Source organism: Triticum urartu, chloroplast, assembly GCF_003073215.2.
Source record: "Triticum urartu chloroplast, complete genome".
NCBI lineage: Eukaryota > Viridiplantae > Streptophyta > Magnoliopsida > Poales > Poaceae > Triticum > Triticum urartu.
In genome coordinates, this window is record NC_021762.1 from 50,505 (window position 1) to 72,827 (window position 22,323).

Here is a 22,323-nt window from a genome sequence, read left to right on the forward strand (position 1 = left end):
TAAAAATAAAGAACTCTATTTCAGAACTATGAGACAGAATATTCTGTTTTCTTATTTACTCTTTACTTTATTTTTTCTATTTAAAGTTGATCAATTTACATAATGTATCTATAAACAAAGTAATAAATATACTTAAAACAAAGTAGGAATTCGCAAAATGGATAAAATCATTGCAGTTATTATAGGGAAGTCTAGAGATATCCTATTTGAAGGAGGACGGGATTCAAATCAGGGAAAGGATCCTTTCTTCTATTGATTTGATAGAAATTCGTTTTTCTTTTCCTGTCTGTATGATTTTGATTTTCGATGAATGAGCCTTTGGTAATGCTTTTATCTCTATTCTATGTCGCAGGCGCCTATCCAGTCTATAAACAAATACTAATGAGAAAATGAAAACTATACTAAACTAAAGAAAACATAGGATAGAGATCCTAAAATCTAAAAAAGGGCATATTAGGGCTATACGGATTCGAACCGTAGACCTTCTCGGTAAAACAGATCAAACGGATTATTATCGAAATGATTTGAACTGTTTCAAAGACCCAACATGCATTTTTTTGCATTGGGCTCTTTCATAAACTGATTTAAAGATCAGTTAGTCCACCATAGTTTTTCTTTACGGAAAGATAATGAGATGGCTCCCTGTGCTCTGATTGATTTTTTGTATTATGATCTATCTAGGAGCAATACCAAAGTGTTTCAAAGGAGGATTACCTTGACTTAGGTCTGCCTCCGGTCTAAATTAAATCAACCTAAGTGAAATGGAGTCTCTATCGTTCCACTGCAAGAGTTAACTATGAGACTTCATACACCTTAAAGTTCATAGAACGAAAAGAAGTTTTTTGGAGGCCCTTATCCTCATTACGCCTAGCATTTAGTGGGCTGGATATTTACCTTATCAACTAGCAAATCCATAAGGGTTCTATTTGATTAGGCACCTGAATTGGCACCTGAATCGGACTGAACCGACTGTTTGTCAGGCTACTGTTCTCCTATTCTCTCGAATCTATGAAGTAAGACATTGATTTTGCAATAAGATCGATTATGTTCATTGCATAATAAGCTCCTTTGAAAAGCATTGGCGCACGTGTAAACGAGTTGCTCTACCGAACTGAGCTATAGCCCTTATCAGAGATATCTTAACATATAGATAATTTCTTGTCAAGATGAATATTTTCTAATGCCAGAGGATACCCCTTTGATCTGTATCTGTTTAGTATTTAGTTTAGTATTTAGTATATAACAGACCAATAACAGAGCGGTATTGCTTAGAAAAGGGATTCAATATATAATCGATCGAAGTAATGGGTCTTCCTTTGTGGTGATAAATTGCCTACTTAACTCAGTGGTTAGAGTATTGCTTTCATACGGCGGGAGTCATTGGTTCAAATCCAATAGTAGGTAAGTAGGTAGAAAAATTACTAGATAGCATTGGACTTACTTCGCTTCGCTATCTAATAACTTTTTCTACCCCTCTTCCCTTTTTCTTTGTATCAACTATAAACCACTGGATTGTCTTCAATTGGATGGGGGAATCCAATTGACAGCCTCGATTCGTATCCTAGCTCGTCTGAGAGCGAGCTTCGCTTCAACCAAATCTTTCGTACCCTCAGCTTTACTCAAGTTAGCTTCGGCTATTTCAAGTGCCTTTTGAGCTTCTTCCGGATCAATATCACTACCCAGTTCCGCATCATTTCCTAAAATGATGATCTCATTATTAACTATTCTCGCAAAACCGCTCCACAGAATCGCTGTTAACCATTGGTCGTTGAGGAGGCGTATTCTCAAAGGACCCATATCTACTGCTGTGTTAATGGGGGCGTGGTTTGGTAATACGCCAATTTGGCCACTATTAGTGGATAAAATGATTTCTTTCACTTCACAATCCCAAATAATTCGCTTAGGAGTCAGTACATAAAGATTTAATTTCATTTCTTCGATTTGTTCTCCTCTTCTAAGGTTATAGCTTTCGTGCTAGCTTCATCGATGTTACCCACCAAATAAAAAGCCTGTTCAGGTAGGCCGTCTAATTCTCCGGAAAGGATTAGTTGAAATCCCCTAATAGTTTCCGCAAGAGCAACATACTTTCCTGGAGAACCAGTAAAAACTTCTGCCACAAAGAACGGTTGTGATAAGAAACGCTCAATTTTTCTTGCTCTTGCTACAGTTAAACGATCCTCTTCCGATAATTCATCCAAGCCAAGAATTGCGATAATGTCCTGAAGTTCTTTGTAACGTTGTAAAGTTTCCTTAACTCTTTGCGCAGTTTCATAATGTTCGTTGCCAACGATCCGAGGCTGTAACATAGTCGAGGTTGAATCTAAAGGATCTACTGCTGGATAAATACCCTTGGAAGCTAATCCTCTGGAAAGTACGGTAGTAGCATCCAAATGTGCAAATGTTGTGGCAGGGGCAGGGTCGGTCAAATCGTCTGCAGGTACATAAACTGCTTGAATCGAAGTTATAGATCCCTTTTTAGTAGAAGCAATTCTTTCTTGCAAAGAACCCATTTCTGTACTAAGAGTAGGTTGATAACCCACTGCGGAGGGCATTCTCCCTAATAAAGCGGATACCTCTGATCCTGCTTGAACAAAACGAAAGATATTATCGATAAATAAAAGCACGTCTTGCTTATTAACATCTCGGAAATATTCCGCCATAGTTAGGGCAGTTAAACCAACTCTCATACGAGCTCCCGGTGGTTCATTCATTTGGCCATAGACTAGAGCTACCTTTGATTCCTCAATATTTTTTTCATTAATTACTCCGGATTCCTTCATTTCCATATAAAGATCATTTCCTTCACGAGTCCGTTCCCCTACTCCACCGAATACGGATACGCCCCCATGAGCTTTAGCAATGTTATTGATTAATTCCATGATCAGTACTGTTTTACCTACTCCAGCCCCCCCAAATAGTCCTATTTTTCCTCCACGTCGATAAGGAGCTAAAAGATCGACGACCTTAATACCTGTTTCAAAGATGGATAATTTCGTATCTAACTCGATAAAGGCAGGCGCAGATCTATGAATAGGGAACGTTGCACTACTATCTACAGGACCCAAATTGTCAACAGGCTCCCCAAGAACGTTGAAAATTCGTCCGAGAGTAGCTCCACCGACCGGAACACTGAGAGGAGCTCCCGTGTCAATCACTTCCATTCCTCTCATCAACCCGTCCGTAGCACTCATAGCTACAGCTCTAACTCGATTATTTCCTAATAATTGTTGTACCTCACAAGTCACATTAATTTGCTTATCGGCAGTGTCTCTACTCTGGACTACCAAAGCGTTATAAATATAAGGTAACTTGCCTGGGGGAAAAGTGACATCCAGCACGGGTCCAATAATTTGATCGATACGACCTGTACTTTTTTCTTCAATTGTGGAAACCCCGGGAGGAGAAGTAGTAGGATTGGTTCTCATAATTATCACATAATTAAAAAAAGGAATTTGTCGAAATTTTTCTTTTTTTATTGTTGAATAATGCCAAATCAAATCAAAAAAAATCCAAAAGTAAAAAGGAAATGAATTAGTTAATTCAATAAGAGAGAAAAGGGGACCAGGACTTGATTTCGTTGCCCAAGCGAATCCCATTCAATCGTTTACTCATGGAATGAGTCCATTGGAAAGTTCAATCAATCTTTTTTTTCATATACATTTTGCCTTTTGTGGAGGATCTGTGCCTACTCTACTTTCCTATCTAGGACTTCGATATACAAAATATATACTACTGTGAAGCATAGATTGCTGTCAACAAAGAATTTTATTAGTATTTAGTTAGGTATTTGCATTCAAAATAAGAAAAGAGAACTATTAAGAACTTGTAAAATAAGGATTAGGAATTAATTTGGGTTGCGCTATATCTATCAAAGAGTATACAATAATTATGGATTTGGTAAATCAAATCCATGGTTTAATAACGAACCGTGTTAACTTACCATAACAACAACTCAATTCCTATCGAATTCCTATATTGGAATTCCTATAGGATAGAACATACACAGGGTGTACGCATTATATATGAATGAAACATATTCATTAACCTAAGCATGCCCTCAATTTTCTTTAATGAGTTGATATTATATTAATTGAATATCCTTTTTGTTTTACGAGATTTTTGCTAAAGTTTCATTTACGCCTAATTAACATCGAGTAGACCCTGTTATTGTGAGAATTCTTAATTCAAGAGTTATAGGGAGGGACTTATGTCACCACAAACAGAAACTAAAGCAGGTGTTGGATTTCAAGCTGGTGTTAAAGATTATAAATTGACTTACTACACCCCAGAGTATGAAACTAAGGATACTGATATCTTGGCAGCATTCCGAGTAAGTCCTCAGCCTGGGGTTCCGCCCGAAGAAGCAGGGGCTGCAGTAGCTGCCGAATCTTCTACTGGTACATGGACAACTGTTTGGACTGATGGACTTACCAGTCTTGATCGTTACAAAGGACGATGCTATCACATCGAGCCTGTTGCTGGGGAAGACAACCAATGGATCTGTTATGTAGCTTATCCATTAGACCTATTTGAAGAGGGTTCCGTTACTAACATGTTTACTTCCATTGTAGGTAACGTATTTGGTTTCAAAGCCCTACGTGCTCTACGTTTGGAGGATCTACGAATTCCCCCTACTTATTCAAAAACTTTCCAAGGCCCGCCTCATGGTATCCAAGTTGAAAGAGATAAGTTGAACAAGTACGGTCGTCCTTTATTGGGATGTACTATTAAACCAAAATTGGGATTATCCGCAAAAAATTATGGTAGAGCGTGTTATGAGTGTCTACGTGGTGGACTTGATTTTACCAAAGATGATGAAAACGTAAACTCACAACCATTTATGCGCTGGAGAGACCGTTTTGTCTTTTGTGCCGAAGCTATTTATAAATCACAGGCCGAAACCGGTGAAATCAAGGGGCATTACTTGAATGCGACTGCGGGTACATGTGAAGAAATGATTAAGAGAGCTGTATTTGCAAGAGAATTAGGGGTTCCTATTGTAATGCATGACTACTTAACTGGGGGATTCACCGCAAATACTACTTTGGCTCATTATTGCCGCGACAATGGCCTACTTCTTCACATTCACCGTGCAATGCATGCAGTTATTGATAGACAGAAAAATCATGGTATGCATTTCCGTGTATTAGCTAAAGCATTGCGTATGTCTGGGGGAGATCATATCCACTCCGGTACAGTAGTAGGTAAGTTAGAAGGGGAACGCGAAATGACTTTAGGTTTTGTTGATTTATTGCGCGATGATTTTATTGAAAAAGATCGTGCTCGCGGTATCTTTTTCACTCAGGACTGGGTATCCATGCCAGGTGTTATACCGGTAGCTTCAGGTGGTATTCATGTTTGGCATATGCCAGCTCTGACCGAAATCTTTGGGGACGATTCTGTATTACAATTTGGTGGAGGAACTTTAGGACATCCTTGGGGAAATGCACCTGGTGCAGCAGCTAATCGAGTGGCTTTAGAAGCCTGTGTACAAGCTCGTAACGAAGGGCGCGATCTTGCTCGCGAAGGTAATGAAATTATCCGAGCAGCTTGCAAATGGAGTCCTGAACTAGCCGCAGCTTGTGAAGTATGGAAGGCGATCAAATTCGAGTTCGAGCCGGTAGATACTATTGATTAACTAGATAAAACTAAAGATAAAGAAGGTATAAATAAAAAAGAAACGAAATAAAAAGAGAAAAAAATCAGTTATGAAATGCAGTAATTCTTCTTTATTCTTCTAATTGATTGCAATTAAACTCGGCTCAATCTTTTTTTTCTAAAAAAGATTGAGCCGAATAAAAATAGATCATGATATGATCATGAGACTTGACAAATTGAGATTCGTCTATTCTATATATCTAGAATATATATATTAAGGTATAATACAATAAAGAAATACAAATAAAATAATAAAATAATAAAATATAGTATTATCATATGATAATGATGAATGAAAAAAGACATAGTTTGGAAGTTAGACCTTTTTATAGGACTCTCTTTCAATTTCAAAAAAGAGGACGTTTGAAACTTTTAACAGGCGTAATCGTGAGTCAACAAGTGACTCGAACTGTGTGTAAAAAAAGAAGCATTTTTTTTTCAAAATGCTAGAACTAGATAAGGAAGTTTTCTATAACCTTGAGAAAAAGGATAAAAAGGTAGTTTTTTTTAGTTTATGACTCCGATCAAGAGCGAGAAATCCTTGATTTGGGATTGGACATAGAACCTGGACCCATCGTAGAGACGTTTAGTTCAAAAGAAAGGATCGTATCCTGATGGTAAGAATTATACTTTCGTGGAAATACAGCGCTATAGACTTCAATGCGGTAGAGTAGACGTTTTGTTTCTAATTTTTCTGGACCAAACCTCCGCTCCGACCCAACGATACAATGAATTTTTTCTGTTCATATTCATAAATAAAAAAGATTCGGAATCGCAATGCTACTATTTGCGTCCAGAGGAGTATTTGGAATAATATTCTTCTATAATCCATTATTGCGGGGGGTCTTACTAACAGGGCTTCGCTGCACGGGACAGGTCTTCGTCGAAAAGCTAACTCCACCCGGCATTTTCATACCCTTTCTTTGGGTGGTATATCGCCTTTTAAAGTCTAAGAGGGTAGTAGGGGATCTATAGTAGGTAAGATAATTTGCCCTTTGATTTTGATTGAATATACTATTTTTCCGCCTTTACCACGCATTATTGTATGCGCTTCTAGAGAAGTATGTATGCAGGAAGTAAATTCTAACCGCTTTCTTTTGAATCCAATTTCAAATTAGATTAGAAAGATAGAAAGGCCATGAGGATGGGAAAATCAAAATAAAATCTTTTTAATTAGTTCTCCTTTTTTGGAATTTTCTTATTATCCTTTCATTTTTTTTACAGAATATTTTTCAAACTAAAAATAAAAAATACAATACAATAGTCAATATTCCTTATAATAGATATACTTAATTATATCATAAGAATCTTAAGATATTTTTCGACTAGATAGAAATAGTAAATTTGAATTGAGACACCTATTCCATGACGGATTTAAACTTACCTTCTATTTTCGTGCCTTTAGTAGGCTTAGTATTTCCGGCAATTGCAATGACTTCTTTATTTCTTTATGTGCAAAAAAATAAGATTGTCTAGTATTTTTTAGTGTAAGTAATATAATATGGTAGGGTATGTGGCTTTTTCTACACACACTTTCTACACACAAATGAAAAACGGTTATGGATGCGGATATAGGCTACGAGCATAAATGCATGAATATGCAGAGCCAGGTATAGCGAGTTTTATTTTATTTATTTTAATTGAATCAACGAATATTTTTTGAATAGAAAGTCAATGTATCTAACCTATTATTTCACAGGAGTACTAGTTGCTGAAGGCGATTTCAGAATCAAAAAAAGTAAAGTCAAAATTATTTAGCTTATTCTCTCAATTTCAATCGACCGCTGCTGGATTTAGTATATCTAATATGAATTGGCGATCAGAACACATATGGGTAGAACTTCTAAAAGGTTCTCGAAAAAGGGGTAATTTTTTCTGGGCCTGTATTCTTTTTCTAGGTTCACTAGGATTCTTATCGGTTGGGATTTCCAGTTATCTTGGTAAGAATATTATATCTATACTTCCATCTCAAGAAATTCTTTTTTTTCCGCAGGGGGTCGTGATGTCTTTCTACGGAATCGCAGGCCTATTCATTAGCTCCTACTTGTGGTGTACTATTTTGTGGAATGTAGGTAGTGGTTATGACCGATTCGATAGAAAAGAGGGAATAGTGTGCATTTTTCGTTGGGGATTCCCTGGAATAAAACGTCGCGTCTTCCTTCGATTCCTTATGCGGGATATCCAATCAATTAGAATTCAGGTTAAAGAGGGTCTTTATCCTCGTCGTATTCTTTATATGGAAATCCGGGGCCAGGGGATCATTCCCTTGACTCGTACTGATGATAAATTTTTTACTCCACGAGAAATTGAACAAAAAGCTGCCGAATTGGCCTATTTCTTGCGCGTACCAATTGAAGTATTTTGAGGTATCTTTTTTGAACTGAGTTGAATGAAGAAAAGAAGAATTGGAAGAAGAAAAGTTTTCTCAACACAGGGAGGAAGTCCCTTCTAAATTGGATTTGTTATTGTAAGGGGATTTTTAAGTATTTATCTAAAGGAAGGAACAAACGAGGATAAGAGAAATTTGCTTTTAATTTTTTTTATCCAAGTTAGATATATCGCATACTATTCTTCCTTTTTCATCCGAAAGGGCTTTTTTTTATTCTATTTCACTATTTCATTCCATCTAGATCTAAGAAAGAACCCAATGCACTGAAATTCCACTAATAACTAATATACAAAAAAGAAGAATAGATACAGGGTATCAAACCTATAGAGTTTTTGCTTCAAAGAAATAGAAATATCATGAAATAGAAATATCATCATATAGAGTCAGGGAATGGAATAGAGTCAGCGAATGAAGCATATTCATTAACAACTCCATTTACAGATCAAAAATGAAAAAAAAGAAAGCATTGCCTTCTTTACTATATCTTGTATTTATCGTACTTTTGCCTTGGGGGGTCTCTTCCTCATTTAACAAATGTCTGGAACTTTGGATTAAGAATTGGTGGAATACCAGGCAATCCGAAACTCTCTTAACTGATATTCAAGAGAAAAGGATTCTAGAAAGATTCATAGAATTAGAAGAACTTTCTCTCTTGGACGAGATGATAAAAGGGAAACTAAAGACACATGTACAAAAACCTCCTACAGGAATACACAAGGAAATAATACAATGGGTCAAAATAAATAATGAGGATCATCTCCATACCATTTTGCATTTCTCGACAAATATAATCTGTTTGGCTATTCTAAGTGGTTCTTTTTTTCTGGGTAAAGAGGAACTTGTCATTTTGAATTCTTGGGTTCAGGAATTCTTCTATAATTTAAATGACTCAATAAAAGCTTTTTTTATTCTTTTAGTTACTGATTTTTTTGTTGGATTTCACTCCACCCGTGGTTGGGAACTAGTAATTCGTTGGGTCTACAACGATTTTGGATGGGCTCCTAACGAGCTTATTTTCACTATTTTTGTTTGTAGTTTTCCAGTAATTCTAGATACATGTTTGAAATTTTGGGTCTTTTTTTGTTTAAATCGTCTATCTCCTTCGCTTGTAGTCATTTATCATTCAATTAGTGAAGCATAAATTCATTTGATCTCCCGATATTAATATTAATCAAATTAGCAAGCATCTTTTTTTAGAAAGAAAGCCCTTTTCCATTTTAGCAAAATTCTTTCTATTTATACCTACTTTAAGGTATTCATCATTGCAGTACAACTGTTGCAGTAGAATGACAACAGATTCGTGTATAGGGAACTAGATTAGCTTAGCTACCTATCTAATTTATTGTAGAAATTCTGGGATCTGCGATTGGACATGGAAAATAGAAATACTTTTTCTTGGGTAAAGGAACAGATAACTCGATCGATTTCTGTATCGATCATGATATACGTAATAACTCGGACATCTATTTCAAATGCATATCCCATTTTTGCGCAGCAGGGTTATGAAAACCCACGAGAAGCAACTGGACGAATTGTATGTGCCAATTGCCATTTAGCTAGCAAGCCCGTCGATATTGAAGTTCCCCAAGCTGTGCTTCCCGATACTGTATTTGAAGCAGTTCTTCGAATTCCTTATGATATGCAATTGAAACAAGTTCTTGCTAATGGAAAAAAGGGAGGGTTGAATGTAGGTGCTGTTCTTATTTTGCCCGAGGGATTCGAATTAGCGCCGCCCGATCGTATTTCCCCTGAGTTAAAAGAAAAGATAGGAAATCTTGCTTTTCAGAGTTATCGTCCCGATAAAAAAAACATTCTTGTGATAGGCCCTGTTCCCGGTAAGAAATATAGTGAAATTGTCTTTCCCATTCTTTCCCCTGATCCTGCTACGAAGAAAGATGCTCATTTCTTAAAATATCCCATATATGTAGGGGGAAACCGAGGAAGAGGACAGATCTATCCTGATGGTAGCAAGAGTAACAATACAGTCTATAATGCTACGTCAACAGGTATAGTAAGAAAAATACTACGTAAAGAAAAGGGGGGGTATGAAATATCCATAGTTGATGCATCAGATGGACGCCAAGTGATTGATATTATACCTCCCGGACCAGAACTTCTTGTTTCAGAGGGGGAATCCATCAAGCTTGATCAACCATTAACAAGCAATCCTAATGTGGGAGGTTTTGGTCAGGGGGACGCAGAAATCGTGCTTCAGGATCCATTACGTGTCCAAGGCCTTTTGTTCTTCTTCGCATCCGTTATTTTGGCACAAGTTTTTTTGGTTCTCAAAAAGAAACAGTTTGAAAAGGTTCAATTGTACGAAATGAATTTCTAGGTCCCGGGATTTCTTACCATCAAGTTGGTAAAAAGCCTCGATTTATTGGCAATTGCTAGAATTATCTATGATCTATTTTGGAAATCCTTTTTTTGTTTAGACTGCTTTTTGTTTATGAGATGTCTGGAATTCCTTATTTATATCCCATGCAAAAGAAGAGAATCCAAGGCAAAGGCGAGAACAATCAAATTAAAATTTCTTCTTTTTCGGAGGGATTGCAGGTCTTCTTAATCGTCTATTCGGCACAAGAAAAAGGCTTTTTCTTGTGCCGATTCTTCTTGTATCAAAATAAGAATCCTTTTTCTTCCTAATTCGTCAAAGATTACTATTTCTTCTTTATTCGGGTCTGTCTCTTGGACCTCTTTTTCTTTTGCTTAGGTTTAGCCGAGGTAGTGGACAAACAGAGGGGAAGAAAATATGGCGGGGGAAAAATTTCTTGTGATTGTGAGCAAATTGCTTGGCTTGTTTAATTAAGTTCAACTTCCAATTTACAGAAATTTTGCAAAAAAAAGTAAACTCTTCCATTGAAGGTTTTTTTATTTTTAGGCTAGTTGAATAGTTTTGATTAAGGTTTTATTAGTTTATTACTCGAAACTAAATCAAGGATTTTCAGGATACTTCCTTCGTGGAATAAGATATTGGATCCTCGAGTGATCTCTTTTTCTTGTTGCTTCATAAGAGTGAATCGAATAGATTCAATTCGCGTTATAAGAGTAAAATAAAAATTCCGCGGGTCCTTTCCGCTCTAATCAGATAAAGGGGGGTAAGGACCCGCTAAGCTCCTACTTTTTCATGTTTACAATCTGGTCCCTCCGATTACTATAGAGATGAACCCAATCCAGAATATGAACCATAAAAGAAAACACCTACTAAACCAATCACAGCAATACCAGCTACAGTACCTATCAGCCAAAGAGGAATTCTTCCAGTAGTATCGGCCATTTCCCCTACTTTCCTCCACATTTTATCAATTGGTCATGCTAGAGACAAAAACAGTCATGGGTAGTTATAAGGATGGTATCCTTCCAAATGGGATAAGAGAATTCTTATTAGTCTCTTTCTTTCTCTCAATTGAAGAAGTAATTGGAAAATAAAACAGCAAGTACAAAAATGAGTAATAAACCCCAGTATAGACTGGTACGATTCAATTCAACATTTTGTTCATTCGGGTTTGATTGTGTCATAGTTCTATAGTTGGAATTTGTTTTATCGTTGGATGAACTGCATTGCTGATATTGATCCCAAGAAAAAAACAGTAGGTACAGCTAGTCCGTGAATAGCCAGCCATCGCACTGTAAAAATAGGATAGGTTCGATCTATGGTCATTGAGGGCCTCCTAAAAGGATCTACTAAATTCATCGAGTTGTTCTAAAGAATCAAAACGGTCGGTTATTAACGGAATTCCTTGTCGGCTTTCCGTGAAATACTCGTTTGGCCTAGGACTTCCAAACACGTCATAAGCTAAACCCGTACTGACAAATAACCAACCCGCAATGAATAGGGAAGGTATAGTAATGCTATGAATAACCCAGTATCGAATACTGGTAATAATATCAGCAAAAGAACGTTCTCCCGTGCTTCCAGACATGCTGAACTCCCAAAATTTTTGTACATTCAAAAAAGGAATTGATTCCGTAAAAGATGGGATCGACCAGTAAATAGAAAATTACTGATATTTCATCCTTGTGAGATTGTCAATTTTGTACCAAAGGTGTATTTTGAGTATACCGAATTAGTATAGCTATCCTTCCTATGGCACAGCAATCTGGTTTTGCCTGGTTCCGAAACATAATTACTTTTTTATTTTTTTTTGTCTATAGGTAAGCTATATGTTATTCAAGGCATCAATAGAAAACCCCATTTTTGTAGGTTCTACTTACTTTTCATTGGCTTCGGAATAATAGAGTAATTCGGAATAGCAGCCAAAATCTTGGGAAAATCTAAGTTAATGATCAATAGGTTTGGATAAATAATTTAGGAAGGATATTCTCATACTGACACAATACAAGGACAAGTATATGTGAAATCTATCCTTTCATAATTCGTAATTCATCCTTGTATTGTTTGTTGGATTAGGTCTAACTTTCTTGACCAAACTGCGAGCGCGGAACTTTACGAGATGAAATAGGGAAAGACAGAAGATAGAATAGAACTTAAAAGGATAATTGAAGTGACTCGTCTTCGAATCTACTTTGGTTGGAGTTCGAAAAAGGAATAAAAATAAAGTAAATTCAAGGAAGAGCTTTCTTTTTTTTTTTTAACAGCCCCTTGGCAGGTCGTGGAATGCTTTTGTTCTCCTCTTATTCCATATGGAATACAATCAGTTAAAATAAGAAGGAATAGGGGAATATTCGATCGTTCACTCCAAAAAGAGGGTCCTATTGAAAAAGAAATTATCCAAAATAGAAAGAAGTTTTTTTTTTCAAATTCAATTGTTTATTTATCTCTTATTCAAAAATTTCCCTGAAAATTGAATTTCTTTTTTTCATTCAATGGGGTTAGATGATCTAGTTCTTAATATTATTACTTTACTCAATTGACAAATTCCACAACAAATCTCTTGATTCGGAATTAGGGACTCATGTATCATCTGATGAATCCACTTTCTTTTACACTTCTGTATCTTACTCTATCTTGTTTTTTAGTATTATCTAAAATAACTGATGAATTATGAATTTTCCATAACTTAGGTAAATGCTTTACCAACATATGTAGTGTAGTAAAAAAAAATAAATGGAATTTAACTCTTTCATGCTTACTTTAACTAGTTATTTTGGTTTTCTACTGGCTGCTTTAACTATAACCCCAGCTCTATTTATTGGCTTGAACAAGATACGCCTTATTTGAATTGACTGAATAATTATAATTCAGAAAAGAAAAATCTTTCTTTGGGATTCCTGGCATTCTACGACTCTTTTCCAGACTAATTAGGAATTCTTTTCTTGGTCATTGAGATTCGTGGATAATTTAGAGTACTATTTAGGGATAGATCGTACCTCTTTTTTTATCCCCTCGAACAAATCGAAATGATTGAAGTTTTTCTATTTGGAATCGTCTTAGGCCTAATTCCTATTACTTTAGCGGGATTATTCGTGACTGCGTATTTGCAATACAGGCGTGGGGATCAGTTGGATCTTTGATTGAGTCATTTTTTTTTTGATTGACCTCCTCCAGACCAGAGAGGAGGTCAAATTGAAATTGGAGTTACAATTCAATTTTGTTAAGTTATTTTACTCTGCTTCGACATAAAATAGATGGAATCACGCTCTGTAGGATTTGAACCTACGACATCGGGTTTTGGAGACCCGCGTTCTACCGAACTGAACTAAGAGCGCTTTCATTCATTCAAAAAGAAAATCTTTTTCTATTCCTAATGTATCTCACGTACGTATAGTCTCCACAAATTCAAGTTATACCCACTTTACTTTAATTGATCTCGTCGCTACTGCCTATAAAGAAGAAAGAAGTAATAGGTAGGGATGACAGGATTTGAACCTGTGACATTTTGTACCCAAAACAAACGCGCTACCAAGCTGCGCTACATCCCTTTTCCAAATTAAATTGTTGTACAATGCCATTGTACACAATTCCTGTCTTCTTTTCCACATCATAATTTTCTTCTTCTTTCTTTCTCTATCTATATATAGAACCCTCGTGTCATTTCTTCTTTTTGGTCTCATATAATTAAGGAATTATATACATATAAAATCCAATATAATTTCGCCTATAAAAGAAGGATTACTTTTCCTTGGTAATATATAGGAAGAAGGGGTCATCTTTTTCTTTTTTAGGGATAGGAAAATTTCGTCGATATGGTTCATTTTATATATAGCATAACAATCTTGGGCAAGAGTTTATGATCATATATGTATTCCAACAAGGAAGGAGGATTTTCAATGCGGGATATAAAAACATATCTCTCTGTAGCACCCGTGCTAAGTACTCTATGGTTTGGTGCTTTAGCAGGTTTATTGATAGAAATTAATCGTTTATTCCCAGATGCTTTGTCATTCCCTTTTTTTTAATTCTAGTTATTGCTATGGGAGGGATAGATTTCTTCGTGATATGACAAAATTTGATCCTTTTCAATCTTTTTTTAGTATCGGAAGGAAAAAGAAAGAAAAGATGGATTGGGTTGAACCTCAGAGTCATTAAAAATTTGGTAAACCCCATTTTTGAAAATAGAAATTCAATTTAAAGGGGTACCCAAGCTAAATAAGGCCTCAGAAATCAGAGCATAGAAAAGGCGGGGCTGGCTAATTAAATGAAAGGATTTCGAACCAAAATCTTTGCTAATTCGACAAGGATTGTATTCTTTAATTATTTCTCTATTTTTTATTACTTAATTAAAGAATAAAAAAAAATTATTCTAATGAATTTTATTCTTCTTCTTCGGATTCAAAATAGAAGAATAAAAGAATAAGTAGAAGAATTAAGTTAAGTCAATCCAAAAAGAAAAGGAGGTTCATGGCCAAGGGAAAAGATGTTAGAATCAGAGTTATTTTGGAATGCATCAGTTGTGTTCGAAAAGGTGCCAATGAGGAATCGACGGGGATTTCTAGATATAGTACTCAAAAGAATCGCCACAATACACCCGGACAATTAGAATTCAAAAAATTTTGTCGTTATTGTCGCAAGCATACGACTCATCACGAAATAAAGAAATAGGAACATCGTGTGTTTGATCTTTCCAAACAACAGAAAGAGTAAGAACTTCATATTTAATATATAAAGAAAACATAGTATAGAATACAAAATACAAATCAACTCATCTGATTTCCGGTAGATATTATTTCATATGTATAGAGGGTATTCATATACTATAATATGAATCAAATAAGATATGGATCAAAGAAAAACTACTTCTTCTGGATCCTAAATTAATAAAATAAAGAAGTGAATTTTCAAATTTTCAAATTTTAAATAAGGAATAAATCATGTATACATCTAAACAACCTTTTCTTAAATCTAAGCAACCCTTTAGTAAATCCAAGCAAACTTTTAATAAATCCAAGCAACCCTTTCGTAAATCCAAGCAAACTTTTCGTAAATTCAAGCAACCTTTTCGTAAATCTAAACAACCTTTTCGTAGGCGTCCCCGGATTGGCCCGGGAGATCGAATTGATTATAGAAACATGAGTTTAATTAATAGATTTATTAGTGAACAAGGAAAAATATTATCGAGACGAATAAATAGATTAACCTTGAAACAACAACGATTAATTACTCTTGCTATAAAACAGGCTCGTATTTTATCTTTCTTACCGTTTCGTAACTATGAGAACGAAAAGCAATTTCAAGCCCAGTCAATTTCAATAATTACAGGTTCTAGACCCAGAAAAAATAGACATATTCCTCAATTAACGCAAAAGTACAATTCCAATCGAAACTTAAGAAACAACAACCAAAATTTAAGAAACAACAACCGGAACTTAAGTTCCGATTGTTGATGTTTTATTCGAATTCGAAAGGGCCAGACCTATATATATTATAAAGAAAGTAATCCAGCTCGTTGATTCCTACCACTTAATCTTAATTTATTGTATCTTCCCGGAGTTCCCTCTCCGGGAATTCATCTTTTATTATTCCAGTATATTACTTTATTTATACCTTTAATTGATGATCTTTATTTTATTGGAAATCGTGTAAAGATTATTTGGATTTGATACAGCTACTTGTGCAAGCATTTTACGATTAAGAATCAATTTCTTCTTGTACAGGTTGTGTATTAATTTACTATAACTATCGAATACTTTATATACCCGCGTTGCTGCGTTTATCCGAGTGATCCACAAACGACGAAAATCCCTCTTTTGCCTACCTCTATCTCGATGAGAGGAAACAAAAGCTCTTTTTACCTGTTGGGTAATCATTCGATTAAGTCTTAAATGAGCCCCTCTAAAGTTTGAGGCAAATGAACGCATTTTTGTTCGTCGTCTCCGGGCTATATATCCTCGCGGAACTCTGGTCATTGAATCAAATTAACCTTAATGAATAACTAATGATTTCTCTTCTTTTAGCCACCCTTTTTCTCATTAATAACAAAACTAATTATTCCGATATATAAAATATTAATTCCAATGGCTTTTGCTATAGTAACCTTCCCAACCACGATTTTTTATTCCACTCCGTTCAGTTATTTCTATACGAAATAACAAATTCATTCTAATAATACTAAAAAAAATAGTGGGTTCCATCGTTTCTATGGTTCCCTTTTAAACGGTGAGGCCCTCTCTATACACCGGAGCCCTTTCTTTCATCAAAAGGTATTGCGAACTTGTATAGTCCACATTCTTTGGCTCTACCTATCCATTATAGAGTAAATAGCTCTTTTCACAATAAGAGTTATCCATACAGTGACGGTATTTAATTATGAAAGTTGGCTAAGTAGCTGACCCTGTTAGTCCGTTCTTTTAAGATAAAGGAGCATAAGCCTTTTTCTTTTTATTACTATTTCCTCCGCTTAATGGATAACCATTTGCTACCAATGGGAGAATTGCTTCTTATTTCCAATTTAGATAATTGGATTTGCACCAAAGGAAACCATAAATTCCATATACCATAGAAATCTAGGATAGAGAAGCTATATCCTATTCATTGGTACTAATCATGGATACTTCAATTTTTTTTATATTTGTTTGAAGTCATGATCTGAACGAGTCGCACATACACCCTAGCACATGTTCCTCGACGCTGAGGGCATCCTTTAAGCGCGGCCGTTTTTCGAGCATTTCGTATTGGCTGTCTTGCGTTTCTAATAAGTTGTTTAACCGTCGGCATGTTGTATGTATATAGAAAAAAATGGATTGGTTTAGATCCATCTTAACCTGATGATTGCTCATCATGAAGTCTTTCTATTTTCTATTAAATCGAGGAAAACACGAATTTAGCTGTGAAATAACTTTACAAGAAATCCGGACACTACCAATCCTTAAACATTTCTGGAAACCACACTGGATCAGTATCGCAGTGCTTGTCAATCATTTCATCCCCTACAATATCGACAAGTCCATAAGCTTTGGCTTCGTCTGCTGACATAAAAACATCCCTTTCCATGTCTTCGGATACAACCCAAAAAGGCTTGCCTGTTCTTACTGCATAAACCCTTGTGATCATTTCGCGAACTTTGTGTAACTCTTCTACTTCTAGTAAAAATTCTGGTGTCCTTGCCCGATAATAAGCACTAGCAGGTTGGTGAAGCATAATCCTCGCGTGAGGGAATGCTATACGCTTGGTGGGTTCTCCTCCAAGCAGAATGAAGGACGCCATGGAGGCGGCTATTCCGAGGCATATTGTATATATATCTGGTGTCACCGTTTGCATCGTATCAAAAATAGCCATTCCTGAGATTAGCCACCCGCCTGGGGAGTTTATAAACAAAAAAATATCACTAATTCCATCTTCTATACTCAGATATACCATGAGACCTGTAATATGATTCGTGATCTCGCAACGAATCTCTTGACCTAAAAAAAGTGTCCTTTCTCGATACATAACATTGTATAAGTCAACCCAAGTCGCTTCTTCATCTCCAGGAATCCGGTAAGGTACTTTTGGAACACCAATGGGCATATTAGATTAATATTATTAAATTTAAGTAAGAAAACCACACTTTAATATGGAAACGTAAGAATGGAACAGAAAGAAAGAATCCGCAGTTTATTGTCTTAATTTTTATTCTTATTCTATATGAATATTATAGATTCTATTAATACGTAGATTGAAAGGTTATACATATAAGGAATGTAAGACAGATTGAATAAAGAAAAAGGAATGGGTGATTTGAATGCTAAACAAAGAGGGGTAGCGATCTATTCTTCGTTTTTTCCAAATTGGCCAAGTTACCCATTGCATATTGGCACTTATCGAGTATAGAATAGATCTGCTTCTCTTTCTTCTTATGAACAGAATTGGCTTCTTATTTTTAATGGAATGAAATAAATATTCGCGCTTTCTGACACAGAATCCCCTAGAAGGGTTAGGTACATAGGATATGGATAGTCTTTTTCAATGCGATAAAATAAAGCGACATCGTGTCTATTTTTCTTTGCTAAAGGGGTATTTCCATGGGTTTGCCTTGGTATCGTGTTCATACTGTCGTATTGAATGATCCGGGTCGATTGCTTGCGGTGCATATAATGCACACAGCTCTAGTTTCTGGTTGGGCTGGCTCAATGGCTTTATACGAATTAGCAGTTTTTGATCCCTCTGATCCTGTTCTGGATCCAATGTGGAGACAAGGTATGTTCGTAATTCCCTTCATGACTCGTTTAGGAATAACGGATTCGTGGGGTGGTTGGAGTATTTCAGGAGGAACTGTAACAAATCCGGGTATTTGGAGTTATGAAGGTGTGGCAGGTACGCATATTGTGTTTTCTGGCTTGTGTTTCTTGGCAGCGATCTGGCATTGGGTATATTGGGACCTAGAAATATTCTCTGATGAGCGGACGGGAAAACCCTCTTTGGATTTGCCCAAGATCTTTGGAATTCATTTATTTCTTGCAGGGGTGGCTTGCTTTGGCTTTGGGGCATTTCATGTAACGGGTTTGTATGGTCCTGGGATATGGGTATCCGATCCTTATGGACTAACTGGAAAAGTACAAGCTGTAAATCCAGCGTGGGGTGCAGAAGGTTTTGATCCTTTTGTTCCGGGGGGAATAGCTTCTCATCATATTGCTGCGGGTACATTGGGTATATTAGCGGGCTTATTCCATCTTAGTGTCCGTCCGCCTCAACGTCTATATAAAGGATTACGTATGGGCAATATTGAAACTGTACTTTCCAGTAGTATCGCTGCTGTTTTTTTTGCAGCTTTCGTAGTTGCTGGAACTATGTGGTATGGGTCAGCAACGACCCCAATCGAATTATTTGGGCCTACTCGTTATCAGTGGGATCAGGGATACTTTCAGCAAGAAATATATCGAAGAGTTAGCAATGGTTTAGCCGAAAATCTTAGTTTATCAGAAGCTTGGTCTAAAATTCCCGAAAAATTAGCCTTTTATGATTATATTGGTAATAATCCGGCAAAAGGGGGATTATTCAGAGCAGGCTCAATGGACAATGGGGATGGAATAGCTGTTGGATGGTTAGGACATCCCGTCTTTAGAGATAAAGAAGGACGTGAGCTTTTTGTACGCCGTATGCCTACTTTTTTTGAAACATTTCCGGTTGTTTTGGTAGATGAGGAGGGAATTGTTAGAGCAGACGTTCCTTTTAGAAGAGCAGAATCCAAATATAGTGTTGAACAAGTAGGTGTAACGGTGGAGTTCTATGGTGGCGAACTTAATGGAGTAAGTTATTCTGATCCTGCTACTGTAAAAAAATATGCGAGGCGTTCTCAATTAGGGGAAATTTTTGAATTAGACCGGGCTACTTTGAAATCTGATGGTGTTTTTCGCAGCAGTCCAAGGGGTTGGTTCACTTTTGGTCATGCTACCTTTGCTTTGCTCTTCTTTTTCGGACACATTTGGCATGGCGCTAGAACATTGTTCCGAGATGTTTTTGCTGGTATTGATCCAGATTTGGATGCTCAAGTGGAATTTGGAACATTCCAAAAAGTGGGAGATCCAACTACAAGGAAACAGGCAGTCTGATACACATTGTTATAGTATCTTTCACCTCTCTTTTTTGATTTGACATGGGAAACATCTCCCATCCTTTCTTTGACTCTTTTTCTTTCTTTATATGGGAAATTATCCCAAATGACAAATGAATAGGTGTGGAAGTTATAATTGTAAATAAACCAGGATCGAATCTATGGAAGCATTGGTTTATACGTTCCTTTTAGTTTCGACTTTAGGGATAATTTTTTTCGCTATCTTCTTCCGAGAACCACCTAAGGTTCCACCAACTCCAACTAAAAGAATAAAATAATTTCATTTAAGTAAGAAGTCCCCCTATCTGGGAGACTTCTTACTTAAATTAGTCTCCGTGTTCTTCGAATGGATCTCTTAATTGTTGAGAGGGTTGCCCAAACGCGGTATATAAGGCATACCCAGTAAAGCTTACAAGTAAACCAGATATGGAGATGGCGACTAAAGTTGCTGTTTCCATTTTTATAGAATTTCAAGATTACAATGGATCTACGAAAAGATCGTGTATTTACAACTACAACGGAATAGTATACAAAGTCAACACCAATGATTAAATAGAATTTATGGCTACACAAACCGTTGAAGATAGTTCTAAACCTAGGCCAAAACGAACTGGTGCAGGTAGTTTACTGAAACCCTTGAATTCGGAATATGGGAAAGTCGCCCCGGGTTGGGGGACTACTCCTTTTATGGGGATCGCAATGGCTTTATTCGCTATATTCCTATCTATCATTTTAGAAATTTATAATTCTTCCGTTTTACTGGACGGAATTTTAACCAATTAGGTTTCTACTAACTAAAACTAGGAAGTCAGAGTTTTTCCATCCAAAAAAGCCTTTCTAGTTTAAGATCTACATTTCTAGATATTATGGTAGTTCGACCGCGGAATTTTTTTGTTTCGGTATCTCTGGAATATGAGTGTGTGACTTGTTAGAATTGATCCTATTGATAATACATAGAAAGGGCCTGTTATCTCTATCAAGATGATTCTAATTCGTCAGATATTATTTATTCTAGTATCTGGAACACGAAATAGATAGAGTGGATCAAAAAAAATGGAACTATGATTCATACTCACTATTAAGACCTCGCAACCAGACTGAAAAATTCAAGTAGTTCTTAAATAAAAATAAAAAAGAAATTTTCTTCCTTCCAATTTTGTTTGCCCAAAAGACAACTTTTTTTCTCTCGATTTTGTCGAGTCATTACACTGATTCAATAAATGATTATCAAGCGGTTCTTATTCGAAGAACCCTTGCCTTTTGTTTAGCTTGAGACTAAATCATCGTGGCTCTAGTATGAATCTAAGGTTTTAATTGAACTGATTCATAGGATCTCAACAAGATAATTTCTATATTACGCATAAAAAAACAAATCCTTTATAGGGAAGAGAAAAGTCAAGAAGCCTCTAATGACCAACATAAGGGAAAGGAAGAAAGAAAGACGCGCCAACTTGAGATTTTTTGGCATTATCATCACAAAGAAGATATTCCGGATTTTTCTTATTTGATATCTTCAAGGCAAATCGACCCAATTCAGTGGCTGATGAAGTTTTGAACCTTTTTTCTAATATTCGTTGAAAATTTTTGTGTTTCTGCTTGAGCCGTACGAGATGAAATTTTCATATACGGCTCTTAGAGGGGGACTCGGGTTAGTTACCTATCTCAATAAAGTATATGATTGGTTTGAGGAACGTCTTGAGATTCAGGCAATTGCAGATGATATAACTAGTAAATATGTTCCTCCCCATGTCAACATATTTTATTGTTTAGGGGGAATTACACTTACTTGTTTTCTAGTACAAGTCGCTACCGGTTTTGCTATGACTTTTTACTACCGACCAACCGTTACAGAGGCTTTTTCCTCGGTTCAATACATAATGACCGAGGCCAACTTTGGTTGGTTAATCCGATCAGTTCATCGATGGTCAGCAAGTATGATGGTTTTAATGATGATCCTGCATGTATTTCGTGTGTATCTCACAGGGGGATTTAAAAAACCCCGCGAATTAACTTGGGTCACAGGTGTGGTTTTGGCTGTTTTGACTGCATCATTTGGTGTAACTGGTTATTCTTTGCCTTGGGATCAAATTGGCTATTGGGCAGTCAAAATTGTGACAGGTGTACCTGACGCCATTCCGGTAATAGGATCGCCTTTAGTGGAGTTATTACGCGGAAGTGCTAGTGTGGGCCAATCCACTTTGACTCGTTTTTATAGTTTACATACCTTTGTACTGCCTCTGCTTACTGCCGTATTTATGTTAATGCACTTTCCAATGATACGTAAGCAAGGTATTTCGGGTCCTTTATAGGGAAGGCATATCATAGAGAATTATAATTATCATATAT

General features: G+C 36.3%; 10 protein-coding genes and 2 non-coding genes across 12 annotated transcripts. All coding sequences in view use genetic code 11, as the record gives it.

Annotated features, from left to right (window-relative positions):
- Positions 1–454: 454 nt before the first annotated feature.
- trnV-UAC lies at positions 455–1,126 on the reverse strand. Its single transcript has 2 exons — positions 1,088–1,126; positions 455–491 (listed from the first exon to the last, which is right to left on the reverse strand). It is a non-coding gene; the product is annotated as a tRNA-Val (tRNA).
- A 205-nt stretch (positions 1,127–1,331) lies between these two features.
- On the forward strand, positions 1,332–1,404 carry trnM-CAU. The gene has a single exon. It is a non-coding gene; the product is annotated as a tRNA-Met (tRNA).
- A 114-nt stretch (positions 1,405–1,518) lies between these two features.
- On the reverse strand, positions 1,519–1,932 carry atpE (ATP synthase CF1 epsilon subunit). Its single transcript has one exon. The coding sequence runs from the start codon at positions 1,930–1,932 to the stop codon at positions 1,519–1,521; it is 414 nt and encodes a 137-aa protein (YP_008239255.1).
- Positions 1,929–3,425, reverse strand: atpB (ATP synthase CF1 beta subunit). Its single transcript has one exon. The coding sequence runs from the start codon at positions 3,423–3,425 to the stop codon at positions 1,929–1,931; it is 1,497 nt and encodes a 498-aa protein (YP_008239256.1).
- A 782-nt stretch (positions 3,426–4,207) lies between these two features.
- On the forward strand, positions 4,208–5,638 carry rbcL (ribulose-1,5-bisphosphate carboxylase/oxygenase large subunit). Its single transcript has one exon. The coding sequence runs from the start codon at positions 4,208–4,210 to the stop codon at positions 5,636–5,638; it is 1,431 nt and encodes a 476-aa protein (YP_008239257.1).
- Positions 5,639–7,465: 1,827 nt separating this feature from the next.
- ycf4 (photosystem I assembly protein Ycf4) lies at positions 7,466–8,023 on the forward strand. The gene has a single exon. It carries the CDS (start codon positions 7,466–7,468, stop codon positions 8,021–8,023), a length of 558 nt encoding a protein of 185 aa, YP_008239258.1.
- Positions 8,024–8,495: 472 nt separating this feature from the next.
- On the forward strand, positions 8,496–9,188 carry cemA (chloroplast envelope membrane protein). The gene has a single exon. The coding sequence runs from the start codon at positions 8,496–8,498 to the stop codon at positions 9,186–9,188; it is 693 nt and encodes a 230-aa protein (YP_008239259.1).
- Positions 9,189–9,419: 231 nt separating this feature from the next.
- petA (cytochrome f) lies at positions 9,420–10,382 on the forward strand. Its single transcript has one exon. The coding sequence runs from the start codon at positions 9,420–9,422 to the stop codon at positions 10,380–10,382; it is 963 nt and encodes a 320-aa protein (YP_008239260.1).
- A 6,651-nt stretch (positions 10,383–17,033) lies between these two features.
- On the reverse strand, positions 17,034–17,162 carry rps12 (ribosomal protein S12; one part of a trans-spliced gene, as the record gives it). Coding sequence (YP_008239228.1) covers positions 17,034–17,162 — 129 coding nt within the window.
- Positions 17,163–17,303: 141 nt separating this feature from the next.
- clpP (ATP-dependent Clp protease proteolytic subunit) lies at positions 17,304–17,954 on the reverse strand. Its single transcript has one exon. The coding sequence runs from the start codon at positions 17,952–17,954 to the stop codon at positions 17,304–17,306; it is 651 nt and encodes a 216-aa protein (YP_008239261.1).
- A 494-nt stretch (positions 17,955–18,448) lies between these two features.
- psbB (photosystem II 47 kDa protein) lies at positions 18,449–19,975 on the forward strand. The gene has a single exon. It carries the CDS (start codon positions 18,449–18,451, stop codon positions 19,973–19,975), a length of 1,527 nt encoding a protein of 508 aa, YP_008239262.1.
- Positions 19,976–21,587: 1,612 nt separating this feature from the next.
- Positions 21,588–22,286, forward strand: petB (cytochrome b6). The gene has a single exon. It carries the CDS (start codon positions 21,588–21,590, stop codon positions 22,284–22,286), a length of 699 nt encoding a protein of 232 aa, YP_008239263.1.
- The last annotated feature ends 37 nt before the right edge of the window (positions 22,287–22,323 follow it).